The sequence below is a fragment of the Pneumocystis murina genome (genome assembly GCF_000349005.2).
Source record: "Pneumocystis murina B123 chromosome Unknown supercont1.11, whole genome shotgun sequence".
NCBI classification, from domain to species: domain Eukaryota; kingdom Fungi; phylum Ascomycota; class Pneumocystomycetes; order Pneumocystales; family Pneumocystaceae; genus Pneumocystis; species Pneumocystis murina.
Window position 1 is genome coordinate 355,127 of NW_017802369.1, and position 13,652 is coordinate 368,778.

At 25.8% G+C, this 13,652-nt stretch overlaps 7 protein-coding genes and 1 non-coding gene across 8 annotated transcripts; 4 read left to right on the forward strand and 4 right to left on the reverse strand.

The window, feature by feature from the left end:
• Positions 1–60: 60 nt before the first annotated feature.
• Positions 61–1,221, forward strand: PNEG_02595 (deoxyhypusine synthase; the record flags this gene model as incomplete). Its single annotated transcript, XM_007876419.1, has 2 exons — positions 61–309; positions 361–1,221. 2 exons carry the CDS (start codon positions 61–63, stop codon positions 1,219–1,221), a joined length of 1,110 nt encoding a protein of 369 aa, XP_007874610.1.
• Positions 1,222–1,913: 692 nt separating this feature from the next.
• On the reverse strand, positions 1,914–4,348 carry PNEG_02596 (hypothetical protein; the record flags this gene model as incomplete). Its single annotated transcript, XM_007876420.1, has 2 exons — positions 1,914–4,215; positions 4,266–4,348. 2 exons carry the CDS (start codon positions 4,346–4,348, stop codon positions 2,091–2,093), a joined length of 2,208 nt encoding a protein of 735 aa, XP_007874611.1. The 3' UTR covers positions 1,914–2,090.
• Positions 4,349–5,222: 874 nt separating this feature from the next.
• PNEG_02597 (hypothetical protein) lies at positions 5,223–6,608 on the reverse strand (the record flags this gene model as incomplete). The annotated part of the gene is made up of 5 exons (XM_007876421.1): positions 6,559–6,608; positions 6,481–6,509; positions 6,339–6,433; positions 5,813–6,290; positions 5,223–5,766 (listed from the first exon to the last, which is right to left on the reverse strand). Exons 1-5 carry the CDS (start codon positions 6,559–6,561, stop codon positions 5,223–5,225), a joined length of 1,149 nt encoding a protein of 382 aa, XP_007874612.1. The 5' UTR covers positions 6,562–6,608.
• On the forward strand, positions 6,594–7,481 carry PNEG_02598 (hypothetical protein). The gene is made up of 4 exons (XM_007876422.1): positions 6,594–6,627; positions 6,679–6,775; positions 6,870–7,154; positions 7,200–7,481. The coding sequence occupies exons 1-4, from the start codon at positions 6,622–6,624 to the stop codon at positions 7,343–7,345; spliced, it is 534 nt and encodes a 177-aa protein (XP_007874613.1). The 5' UTR covers positions 6,594–6,621; the 3' UTR covers positions 7,346–7,481.
• Positions 7,482–7,748: 267 nt separating this feature from the next.
• On the forward strand, positions 7,749–10,442 carry PNEG_02599 (hypothetical protein; the record flags this gene model as incomplete). Its single annotated transcript, XM_007876423.1, has 9 exons — positions 7,749–7,966; positions 8,026–8,129; positions 8,267–8,512; positions 8,555–9,337; positions 9,386–9,546; positions 9,588–9,920; positions 9,963–10,070; positions 10,112–10,198; positions 10,246–10,442. Exons 1-9 carry the CDS (start codon positions 7,814–7,816, stop codon positions 10,440–10,442), a joined length of 2,172 nt encoding a protein of 723 aa, XP_007874614.1. The 5' UTR covers positions 7,749–7,813.
• Positions 10,443–10,665: 223 nt separating this feature from the next.
• PNEG_02600 (hypothetical protein) lies at positions 10,666–12,049 on the reverse strand (the record flags this gene model as incomplete). The annotated part of the gene is made up of 3 exons (XM_007876424.1): positions 10,666–10,903; positions 10,947–11,700; positions 11,749–12,049. The coding sequence occupies 3 exons, from the start codon at positions 12,047–12,049 to the stop codon at positions 10,666–10,668; spliced, it is 1,293 nt and encodes a 430-aa protein (XP_007874615.1).
• Positions 12,050–12,354: 305 nt separating this feature from the next.
• Positions 12,355–13,223, reverse strand: PNEG_02601 (hypothetical protein; the record flags this gene model as incomplete). Its single annotated transcript, XM_007876425.1, has 5 exons — positions 12,355–12,595; positions 12,637–12,709; positions 12,792–12,967; positions 13,011–13,136; positions 13,189–13,223. The coding sequence occupies 5 exons, from the start codon at positions 13,221–13,223 to the stop codon at positions 12,355–12,357; spliced, it is 651 nt and encodes a 216-aa protein (XP_007874616.1).
• A 178-nt stretch (positions 13,224–13,401) lies between these two features.
• On the forward strand, positions 13,402–13,473 carry PNEG_05033. Its single transcript has one exon. It is a non-coding gene; the product is annotated as a tRNA-Pro (tRNA).
• The last annotated feature ends 179 nt before the right edge of the window (positions 13,474–13,652 follow it).

The window sequence follows — 13,652 nt, forward strand, 5'->3', positions numbered from 1 at the left end:
ATTCTATACATAAGTTATATTAATATTAATTTCTAGATTTTGTATATTATCTATTAAGAAATGAATAATAGTCTGGACATAATTAAAAAGTCAGAGGAATTTGAAATATCTAAAGCATCAGTCTTGATTCATTCTGAGCCAATATTTAAAAATGCAGTAAGAGTAGTAGGACTTGATCATAACAAATATTCTAGTAATAAAAAAGCAGATGCAACTAATCTTACAATAGAGGATTTGGTAGAATCTATGTATACTACGGGATTTCAAGCAACAAATTTTGCATTGGCAGTAAATATTATAAATGAGATGGTATACTACAACTATTTTTAAGAGCATATTTTTAAAAGTTTATATACATAGAAGAATTGGAGGTTACCAGATGAATTGTTAGAGAAAGAAGAATATACATATTTGGAAAATAAAAAGGAAGGATGTACTATTTTTCTTGGTTATACATCGAATTTAGTCTCATCAGGTGTAAGAGAATCTATTCGTTATTTAGTACAACATAAAAAGGTTTCATGTATTGTTACAACAGCAGGAGGAGTAGAAGAAGATATTATTAAATGTCTTGATCATACATATTTAGGAAGTTTTGAGCTTGATGGATCAGAACTTCGAAAAAAAGGATTAAATAGAATTGGAAATCTTTTAATACCTAATAATAATTATTGTAAATTCGAGGATTGGATAATACCGATTCTTGATACTTTATTAGAAGAACAAAAAAAAGAGAATAAAATATGGACACCATCTTCTATAATTCATCGTCTTGGAAAAGAAATAAATAGCGAAGAAAGCATATGTTATTGGGCATATAAAAATGAAATACCTATTTTCTGCCCTGCATTAACTGACGGTTCTATGGGAGATATGATATATTTTCATTCTTTTCGAAATCCCGGATTGATTATAGATATTGCATCAGATATTAGATCAATCAATACCATATCTGTTAGAGCAAAATGCACAGGAATGATCATTCTTGGAGGAGGAATAGTCAAGCATCATATAGCAAATGCCAATTTAATGAGGAATGGAGCAGATTACGCTGTTTACATAAATACTGAGCAAGAATTTGATGGAAGCGATAGTGGTGCCAGACCTGACGAAGCAGTTAGCTGGGGAAAAATTAAATCAGATGCTAAAATGGTAAAGCTATACACAGATGCAAGCATAGTATTTCCCTTAATTGTAGCCGTTACGTTTGCAAAGAATTGATAACGTTTAAAAAGAAACAAAAACATTAAAGGCATTTTAGAATATTCTTTTAAAGGAAGTCTCAATAATCTATTTATTAATTCATAGAACATTTTTTAATGTGATTTCTATAAGTATTATAAAATAATCATACAATATATTCATACATACAGAATATATATATATAAAGTTAAAAGTATTTTTATAAAACAAAATAAAAAAATAACAATTTTTACTTGATATTAAAATATTTGTAATATATACACCCATAAAACATTTTTTGAATATTTAAATCAAATTGAATTCAAAAATAATTCGAATACTATATTCTTTATTAGGAATATAAAAAAGTATCATAGTCCTAATATATATTATTAAACAACCCTGTAAACTTCTAATTTCAATATCAAATATAAATATATTCCCGCTTTTAATATTCTCAAAATTATTAAAAATCAAATCATAACAATATAAAATCACTATGAAATTAGATACAAATCCCTATATTAAAAACATTTACTGTAAATTTCTAATTTCCCTATAATCAAGAGTCTAGTTTTTTCATAATAAAATATATTTAATATAAAAAGATGATTAAAGTAACGCCAATAATATACATTATATATATCAAACTTTCAATAGTCTAAATTTTACCTTAAAAAATACCGAAATTAATATTTTCAAAATTTCAATCACAAAGATTTTTTTAAACATTTCCTCTTATAAAATCAAATTTATATCCTCTGAAAAGCCTCCATAAATAAATTCTTTATATTTCTTTATAATTATCATATATCAAACTTAATTTATAATTTAAATCTTAAATATTTTAATTCTTCAACAAAAAAGAATTTTATTTTTAATAGAATTATTTTTTAATTTCATATAAATTAATCTTTTTCATAATCATCTATATCATCATTTATTATCCTAGGCTGAAGATCTGCCAAGAGTGAAGAAACTTTAGCTTTTTCCATCTTTTTTGACGAACGACCTCTCCCCTTTTTCTTTATTCTATCAGAATTCCTCGACATTATCAAACTTTTATAATTTTCCTGTTTCTTTGTACGATAATAATGCAAAACACATTGAGAAATTGTTTTATTTGGAATACTAGAAGCAATCAAACCAAAATTTTTTTGAGGATATTTAATAAATAATTCCTTAAAAAGCGTATGCTCTTCTGCTGTCCAAATATCTATAGAAGTAGGGTAATGAAAAGAAGAAATAGGATCATCAACTACTCTATTTCTATCATCATATTTATATCGAACGCTTTCTTCAGGATCTAAAATCATAGGAGGTATTACTGCTGCACGACAAATCCGATCATCTTCAACCCCCAATTTAGCTATAATATCTTCAAAATCGGCATCGGATCTAACAAAATCACCATAGTTTAATCCCTGTCCTCTTCTAAAACTTCTTAATGATAAACTATCTACGTGTGAATCTAAAGATCCATATCGTTCAATATCTTTCTTTTTTGCATTTTTTATATTATCTAACCTTTCTACATGAGATTCCCAAAAACTCTGATATTTTTGATACTGTAATAGAAGAACTTTATTTTTCTCGAATATTTTTTTATTTTTTCGTGAAATATGCAAAAGCAAGAATGGACGTAAACGTTTATGTCTTATCTCATTCTCCTTTAAAAAGGAATATCCATTTAATGAACTATCTGATATTTTAAAGTAGGAAAATTTAATACAGTTCTGCTCTGCTTTTTCTTTATTTTCAGAATAAATTCTTGAACATATATTCGTTTCTAAATTTGAAGAATAATTACCAGCCAAAAGATTGGGAAGCTCTGCCTTTGAAGGAAATATCTTGTCTTCATTAATAACTTTAGTTTCTAATTTATTTTCGATTTCGTGAAAACGTTTTTCATATGTTAATATTGCTTCATTAATCCCTTGTATCTTAATATGAATATCTTTCTGATCCAAATTGCTATTATCTTCTTGATGTGAAGAATCTTGAAAGATAACACTATCATTTATTGCACAAGAGATATCTAACGAAGTATTTCTAAAATCAGGAGCTTTTTGATCCATAAACTGCGCTTCTTTTTGAATAAGCTCCTGCATATTCTCTTCATTTTTAACAAAAATTTCTCCTAATTCTTTTGTATCTGGAAAAAATGATAAACGACTATCACTATCAAAATCATCTTTATTAATGTCATTAACGATGTCAGATGAAGGTGGAAAAAAAGGGGATTGCAATTTAGTATCATCCAAAAATACGATATTCTCCGATTTTCCTCCCAAAGACGTACCATCTTTTGATACTTGATCAAAATAACAATCCTCTAAGCCAGAAGAAATAGTAGAAATGTTATTATAATATCCATGTATATCATTTTTTTTCGCCGCATTTCTTTCAAAAAGAACATTCTTTGTAATACCCAAGGAAAAGTCATTAATAGAAGTTTTTGTACGATAATTATCATCTTTTTCATATTCAAATCGAGAGAATTTTTTTGTAAAATTTTTATAGAAATCCTTAGATCTACTCCAACCTTTTTCCTTAGATATGTTCTTATAATACATTGACCTTTTTATACTTCCATTCATTTTCGAAGACCCTATTGATATATATGAATCAAAAGATTGATCATGATATTTATTCAAGGCATTATTAACAGTTAAATTAGAGTCAAATTTAGAAAGATCCGACATATACCCATTCCTATCTATATCTTTTTCATATTTATTTGATCTATCAATACCATTATTATTCTTTACTTGTTCTGAAAAATACTCAAAATCTGAAGAACGATTACGACGTGCATGATAAAATGGCAAATATGAATATTGCTCAGAACAATGCTTATAAAATGAAGATAAGTATTTTTTTTTCCGTCCGCAATGATATAACGGAAAATATGAATATCGTGACCCTTGAGGAATTATATTTGGACAAGTTGAATTAAACCGTTGACCACGCTTTTCTAATGAATAATTCTGATATAAAGACCGAGATCCTAAGACAGAAAGCCGCTCATCTCTTTAAAATGGCTTAATTATCATAACAAATTTTTATTATTAAAGATTTACCTATTTCTAAATATATTTTCTTGATCATGAAAGCAGGTGTTATTTCGGGAATATTCACGCTCTTTCCCATACTTCTTTTCCATTATGTCATCTTCACCTATTCATTCTTATTAAAAATATTAATATTAAAGAAATACAATACCTTTTCATTAAATTACGTTAAAGTATCGAATATTTTTTTTATTTTATTTTTAAATATTTGAAAAACTTATAATATAAATAATATTATAGAAAATTTATGAAAATAAAACCTTGTTATATTTTTTATCTTCTTTATTTTAGATATATTTAAAATTTTACTTTTAAGATAATTTTAAAATAACTTACAATATAACACTGAATATTATAAATATATAAAATAATAATTATTATATAATACTATAAACCAAAGATCACATTTACATAATTTGAATTAATAAGTACTTTAAATAAAGATAACAGTTGTACTTAAAACTATTAATCTGACATTTTATTAAATATAATTTTATTGATACAAATTTCTATTTATCATATTTTATGGAGATAAAATTTATCAAAAATATAAAACCATAATCACATATATCTATATGATCTATATATTTTATAAATTTAATTATGACTTTTATAATTCGACCTGAAACTTTTGGATATTTCATAATTTTTTTTCTTCATTTTTTCTTCAAAAATAGCTCTTTCTTTTCTTTCTCTAGGATCAATTATTTCGAAATCATCTAATTTATTTGCACTAAATGTATGATCTTTTCCAAGTTTATCCTTAGCAAAAACAAGTCTCTTTGCAAACCAATCGCTATTATTTTCTTCGGGTAAATCATTATGTTCTCCTAAACGATCAAAACACGAAAAGCATCCAGGAACACCATGTAATTCACATGCATCTTTTTCTTCTTCTTCTTCTTCTATTTCAATACAATCTTTTGAAGAAATTTTAGATTGAAATAATGAAAGTCTGGCAAGTGTCTAAATTATGGTTACATAAAAGGATAATTTTAAAGAAAAAAGTCTATATACTTCTTCCTCTCTCCCTTTTTTTGACTTTCCTTTGCCTCCTACAATAGCTTTTTCTGAAACTCGATAACGTTCTTTCTCCTTTTCTAAATAAGAAAGCAATTTTCCTTTTTCAAATTCCAAAGAACCTAAATATTTACTTTTTTTTTTACCAATAGCTTTAATATCATCTTTTAAAATGTGAATTTGTGCTTGAATTTCTTCTATTTTTGTCTTTTTAGAATCAGAAGAATCTTTTTTTCCTAATTTTTCAACATAAAGAGTAGGATAAGATAGGTTTTTTGTTTCATTTTCAATATCTTTTACATCCCTAGTAGCTATTTTGATATCCTTAGTTTCATCAAGAAGGTCATATTTTCTTTTAACACTTGTTACAATCGCAGGCTGCTCTGATAACTTTAAATCATCTCCTATGTCATGACTACTCTTAAATTTAGGTAATTTACAAATTTCTTCATTAGTTTCTTCATCCTGAAAACTCAAAAGTACTTTATTTCTAAAAAAATTAACCAATATTAATAAACTTATAACTATAAACTAACTTTTTTGTTTTACTTTTAAAACCCTCTTCTGAAGATAGAAACGATTCCATACATTTTAGTCTATCCCCTTCAGTTGTCCTAGGAATAATATCATCAAATGGATTTAATAAAACGTCTGTTGAAAGAATTTTTGGAGGATATAAAGGCCTCTCATTTTTATCCGTTTCTAATTCTGCCATCCTTAATACATTATATATAGAATTCCCAACAATCCTTCCAAAAAGAGTATTCTTCCCCTGTAATTCAGGAGTGGGTGCTAATGTAATAAAAAACTGAGAACCATTATCATTTTTACTAGTATTAGCCATTCCAACAAGACCTCTTCTATTATATCTTAAACGAGAGTGAAATTCATCAGAAAAAGGTTCATCCCATATAGATTGGCCTCCCATACCTGTACCTGTTGGATCTCCTCCCTGAATAATAAAACCGGAAACAAGTCTATGAAAAATAGTATTATTATAATATCCTTCCATACCTATTAACAGTTATATAAACTAAAAACAGAAAAAAAGAAAAAAATTACATAACTGAATAAAGTTTCTAGATGCTTTTGGTGTTTCTTTACCCCATAATTCAATTTCTATTTCACCTTTAGTTGTATTAATACGAACTTTACCACTAAATTAAATTAGTCTGATACCTTAAAAAAATATCAAAAATTATACTTAGTATATGGTTCTTGATTATAAACTTGCTATCTTAATTAGCTATTTATTAATAATGATTTTAAAAAGACCACAAACCATAATTTCTTTGATGTCGAATAACTTTAAGATTAAAAATTAAAAAAAATTATTGTAATAACAATGCCGGTAATTAACCATAAAATCATCACTTAAATCTGTGTTTAAAAAGATTAACAGGCATATCATTCTTCATTCATAAACAATACAGAATTTCAAATAGCAGGATTTGCTATTCTTCCTTTAAAAACGAAATTTAGAGGTCCTTCACAAATAGGTATAAGTAAAATATATTTTGACATAAAATGTATTAATATAAATTGAAGGTTTCTTAAAAAAAGATTAATATCTTTATAATTAATCTCAAACAGTAAATGATTTATCTGTTCAAGATATCGTTGATGAATGTATTGAACTTTTTCGTGCAAATTGTTTTTTTAAGAATTTTGAAATCAAGGGATCTGCAGATCGTACCTTAATATATGGTATTCTTTTTATTTCAGATTGCTTAAATAAACTTTCTCGCGCAAATTGTACTAAAAATGATTCAATCAAATTACTTAATACATTTGCTCTTGAAAATTTTACCATCCCTGGAGATGCGGGATTTCCATTTAATTCATTGTATCCGGCTCCTTCAAACCAGTCCGATTTAGGTTCATATATCATAAATAATTTTTCTATGTTTTAATTTCAAATAGACTTTTTAAGACAATATATTGCTCAATTTCGCCAAGAATTAGCATTAAGACTTATAAATCATGTTTATGCTAATTCTGACAACAAGCCAAACAAATGGTGGTTATGTTTTAGTAAAAGAAAATTTATGAACAAAACCCTATCTTAATTATATTACATAAAACTTAGCAAAGAAATATGCTAATACATTTATAAAAACATTTTAAGTGCAAAAAACAATAGATACATTATTTACATTTTTTTACTAAAAATCATAACTAATTTATAAAAATATACATTACGTTTTCATAACTATTAAAAGAGAAAAATAAGAATTAATAATTTAAATATATCAATATCCTTATTTTCACCTTTTAGCTAAAATTTGATATAATTATTCTTTAAATCTTATATTTAAAATAATATATATTTAAAAGTATCAAAAATGATTTAATAATACATATATGAAGATTAATATTATATTAATAGGAGTATTGCATCCCATATTTTAAAGGTTATATTTTATACCCTTATTTCTATTATTTTAAAGAACCTACGATAAACCAACTTTCATAATCTTAAAAATAAAAACATTTCTTTATATCTCTTTAGTAAGATATAAAAGCCTTTTTTAAAAATGTTATTTCAGAATATTCTTGATGAACGAAACAATCACAAGGGAGAAATTGCAGAATATACACTTCAAGGAGTTATTCATTTTTTACAAACAGAAGCATATCGCTATCAGCGGGATAGAAATTATTGGGAAATTGAATATGCAGAAATGAAGGTATATAAGCAGTTTTTAAAGCGTTTCTTCTGAAAGAAATAAAACTCAATCATTTTTAGGCAAAAATTTCAAAACTTGAAGGTGAACGGAAAGGGCTTGATAGATTAAAAGATTTACATTTAAAAAGAATAAAAATGCTTGAGGATTCTCTTCAAAAAGAAAGGTATGATACAGATTTGTCTAAATTCCTTGAATGAATAATTAGCGTTATATTATTTAAATCTGATTTAATGGTTTTATTTAACTTAACGAAAAATTTCATTGATTTTTTATTCGTTGTAATTCTAACGATAACTGTAGATTAAAATCGATGAATCTTTTATCACCTACAACTAGTTCTATAAAGCATACTCTTTTAGATCAGTTATCATCTAAAACAAAAAATAACAATAAATCAAATAGTCCAGGAAAAATAGCCGAATCTGATGAGATAGCTAAACAAGAGGAAAAGGAATTACATTCAAAATTATTTCCTGAAAGCAAAATTTCTCATGATAACTTACAACAATCAACTAAAAGAACAAAAAGTCGACAATTTTTAGAAAAGTATATATTAAATTTTAACATGATATATATTTATTTTTATAGATGTCTCCAAGAAATTACATATCTTATTAATTCTCAACCAGATATATTAACAGATATTCCTATTTTATACCAAACTAATCCTATTCAATCACATTATATTCCATTACATAATAATTCTGCATTAACACCAATATCATCATCAATAAATACAGAAGAATCCTCTCAACAAAATAAAAGCAATTTATATGATGAAAATATAAAAATATCGTCAAACCAATTCTGTCAACAGAAGAATAAATCATTTAAAGCGTATGATACTGATAATATAGGCAATTCTATTGAAAATAATTGTTCATCTCATATTAATTCGTATCCAATTATTTTAAATAAAGACATTCATGACGGAAAAAATCAAAAAAATATTTACCACTATAATGAAATACTAATATCGAATCTACCATCTATGTCTTTAAGTAAAACATCTGAAGCTCATCAAAAAGATAATCAAATACATAAAAAAAAAATTGAACATGGAGCGATAATTACTGATTCCCAGCTATTACTTGATTCATGTCTACAACAAAGACATATGGCTACAGATATTAAAAATAGCAGCTGGGATTTTAATGATGATAATGAATTTGACGAAAAAATTGACGAAAATAATCAAAATACATATGCTGAATGGAAAACCAAATTCGTTTTAAAAAATCACTTAACTAATATAAGATCGGTTTCAATGTCTAAAAACGAAAATTCAGGTTATGCAAGTATGGCAACATGTGGCGACGATGGACTTGTTAAATTTTGGAGGCTTCCAATAAATAATAAAAAAATACGGAAGTATTATCCTAGTATTATTAATATACAACACTAACAGGACTATATTAGCCAAGATATTATCCCTCAAATTACTTATAGAGGCCATTCTGGAATAGTAACTAATGTTTGTATTGCACTTGAAGCTAATAAAATCTTCAGTTCGGGAATTGATTCTAGTATTAGATGTTGGAAAATACCGGAACCTCAACGTAATATTTATGCTCCTATAGGTATAATAAAAACTTTTTAATAATAAATCTAATTATTAAAGATGACTGTACTCTTCCAAGCATATTTGCTGGACATTCAAATGCTGTATGGGATTTATCTTTCCAGCCAGTATCAAGTCTATTAGCATCAATCTCTGCTGATGGAACTATAAAACTTTGGGATATTAATCATACTGACTCATCGCCTCTTCTTTCCACATTAAATTTTCATGGAAATAATTTAAACAAATCATCTTCTGCTATCCCAACTAGTATAACTTTTCTAAACAATGATATAAGAAAAATTTCGGTATCATGGAATAATGCAATAATTAGAATATACGATATTGAAACGGGCAGCTGTGTTTTAGAATTAAGAAATGATGAAATTTATGGTAAGATTTTTAATACGATTACAATTATTTATAATTATATAGATGGAACCAATGATACTCAAATTAACAAAATTATAAGTCTTTCCAAAGAAAATATGTTAATTTCTGGTCATGAAAATAAATATATTCGCTTCTATGATATAAATTCAGGTAACTTTATTTATTTATATTATATTACTAATATTCTTAAGCTCAATGTACATATTCAATGCTTGGTCATTTAAATGCAATATCATCTTTAGATATTTCCCCGGATGACAGAATTTTGGTTTCTGGAGGTAATAATTGTATTTTATATAATATAAAAATATTTATATATTATTAGGTCATGATTCTTCAATTAGATTCTGGGATATGCAATTTCCTCAAGTTTGCATTCAAAAAATTTCAAATCATCATACAAAAGCACAGGAGGGCGTTAATGATGTTTCATGGTGGCATGGAAGAGACAATACTTGTCAATTAGAGTATGTAACAAGTGTCGGTGGAGATGGTATAATAAAAGTAAATACAAAAATTTGAAATATCTATAAATGATATATTTACAAAACCTAACTGCTATTACACGTATTATAATATTTTAAAAACCTATACTATATTCAATAGATTTACTTTTAATTAAACATTATTATTATGAATCTTTTATTAATTAATTATATATAAAAATAGTACTAATAGAATTAAATCCAATATAATAATATTTATAAGGACATTTTCAATACAAACATATTCTTTAAGCTTATACTTAAAATATTATACATTTTTTTTCTTTTTGCAAATGTTTATTTAACTTTTCAAAAGAATCTGAAGCTCTTCTTTTCCAACTAGGAACTACATCATTATTTGACCTGCTATTTTTTTTTTTTTCTTTAACTTTTCCTGAAGTTTTATGTTTTTTATATTTTTTTGATTGAGAAAGATAATATACCCAATTTTCTTTTTGCTGATCTTCCATGAGTTGCATATTTAAAGCTAAAGAAAAACTTTACAAATTAGAAATTCTTATAACTAAATTTAGAAAATTACTCATTATTTATACCAGACAGATCATTAAATAAATTATCTTGAAGAATAAAATCTGAATTAAAATATAAAGATGTTTCTAAAGATTCCCAAACAACTTTATTTTCATAATCTTTATATGCATAATCAGTTACTAATGTATAAAGATCTCCAGTCTGATAATGAGAATAAAGTAAAGAAAAATGGAGATTATGGAATAATATTGATAAATTTCCTGGAGACATTTTTTCTCGTAAAACCGTTATGCCATGTGGTGTTAAGCAACGTGGATATGAACATAGAAAACGATTTAGCAGTCGGCCTTCAGAGATCTTCTCATCACTGGAAGCATACTCAAGATTTTTATTTTCTAAAAGCTCTTTCATTATAGATATTTTTTCTAAAGCATTTTCATATGTTTCTGCCTTAATAATTGCATTATAAATATCAAAACCATCTTCTTGAAGACTAGGGAGCCATCCATGAAAAAGTTGAACTCCTAAAATTGAAAATATCTTAGATTCTTCACCATCAAACCGTGAAATATCTTTAAAGCAAGGATTTACATTTAAACACTTATGTAAAAGCGGCAAACGGGGCAAAATATTATCCAAGTGTTCTTCAGAAACGCTTGAAACAACATAATTTGCAATGATACTAAGTAAAGAGCTCGCAGAAATTTGAGAATTCTGCAAGGAATAACCAGATAAAAAATTCCCTGAAGAATCTTGAAGAATAAATAAATTTGCCAAAGGAATTATTGGATATGGACTATTTTCTAAAATGAAAACATCAAATAAAAGTTGTATACAAAAAATCTAACTACCATTTTGACAAACAATTGTTCTCTGGACAATAGACTCTGTCTTTTTATCATACCAATTAATTACTTTTGTATAATAATATATACCAGACAAATCATCAGAAAGACAACTAAATGAACTATTTTTCTTATTTTTAATAGAATATAACTGATCTGGAATTATTTTTAAATCATTTACTTGGTCCAATTTATTTAACTGTTCATTCTTTTTTAAAATTTCAGGTTTCAAAACCTTAGTCTCTAAATTTCCTATATTTTCATATAAAGACTTAATATTAGTTTTATGAGTAATCTCAGAAGTCATCTAATTTAATTTTTGAAAGCACAGCTTATCAAAACTTCATACCGAAACTAAAATCAAAAAAAAAATCTTTAATAATTTATAATTACAACTACCAAAATATAAATAATTACGATATAAATTCCATTTTAAGTATGGCATATATTTTACAGAAACACTAAAAACCAGTAATAAATCCTATAAAAATTTTGAATATAAAATCTAAAATAAAAATATAAATTTTAATGTATTATATTTTTTCTAAAAACAAATAACGGAAATGCTCATATATATTCTTTTATAAACTAGCATTACTATACGGAATTATATTATTCAAATAGACCAGAATCGCCATATAACAAAGAAGAAACTTTTCCAATAGGTAAATCAATAACAGCATCAGTACTTGATTTTATATCGACTGTACTTGAAACCTTTGCATATGAATCTGTTATACATTCCATTTGATTGAGTTTTGGTGTCAATACTTTAATATTATAACTTAATAAAGCGAAATAAATATAAATAAGAGTGATTATAAAATAAGAAGGTAATGCCAAAGACCACCATCTTATCAACTTAATTAAATTTATTATAAATAATCTACCTACCTTTCTGGGTAATATGTAATTCCCATAACATCAAGCAAGGATATAGGGAAATAACTCCAAATGATATAAATGCCTAATAACCTGTAAGAAATATTTTACAAAAATTAAAACATTTAATCTATAAATTCAGCGATTATTTAATAAAACTCGCATACCAAAAACTATACTGCTTCCCAAATATAATACAAATCCATAATATTCATAAGTAGGGACTTTTGATATCAATGGATATTTTTTTATAAAACCATTGCCTTGAATCCTATTCAGACTTTCATTATCTGAAGATTCAGGTGTTATTGATAATTGTATAGAAGATGTCCTAAAAAGACTCCTAGTATTATGAGAATATCTTTAAAAAATAAAATAGATAATACGTAAATGACAACGGTACCAATGCTCCAGGTGGATGTCCATATAATGGCGGATTAAAAACAGATGTTTGGGCCATTGATATAGGTTGTAAAATCGAGTTATATGAGTGTGAACGTTTTAAAAAAAAACTATATATGTTTCTTTAACAAGATTCAAATAGATCAATAGCCTTATGCTTACTGCCTAGAATGCCGTTTTCCATCTGTCCTTTTCATTTCTCAGTAATTATAATTATCTTTTAACTTAACTATTCTAATATAAACGTATATCAATAATCAATTTCTAATCTTTTATACTTATATCCTTTTAATAAAACTTAACAAAATCACAGAATTTTCAATGCTTAAGTATTATAGAATTATATATTATTTTAATCTATCTCCGCATTAAACTGGCTCCATGGTGTAGAGGTAGCATACATGCTTTGGGTGCATGTGGTCGGGGGTTCGAACCCCCCTGGAGCCCTTAATATTTAAGAGTTTTAAAATGGTCCTGGCTTCAATTATTCAAAATTGTAGTTTTTAAAGAAAATTCAATTTGGAATTTTTTATCTTCTTTTTCTTTAAAAATTAGTTTTAAGTTTCCTTATAGAATATCTAATTTAAAACTGACTTAAATATATTAAAGAATTTTTACATAATCTC

Bases quoted from the DNA above. Each gene is read 5' to 3' on its own strand.
- PNEG_02598 (XM_007876422.1), top strand. The intron at 6,776-6,869 runs GTATAAGTAAAA...AATCTCAAACAG, and splicing joins TAGAGGTCCTTCACAAATAG to TAAATGATTTATCTGTTCAA. The intron at 7,155-7,199 runs GTTCATATATCA...AATTTCAAATAG, and splicing joins TTCAAACCAGTCCGATTTAG to ACTTTTTAAGACAATATATT.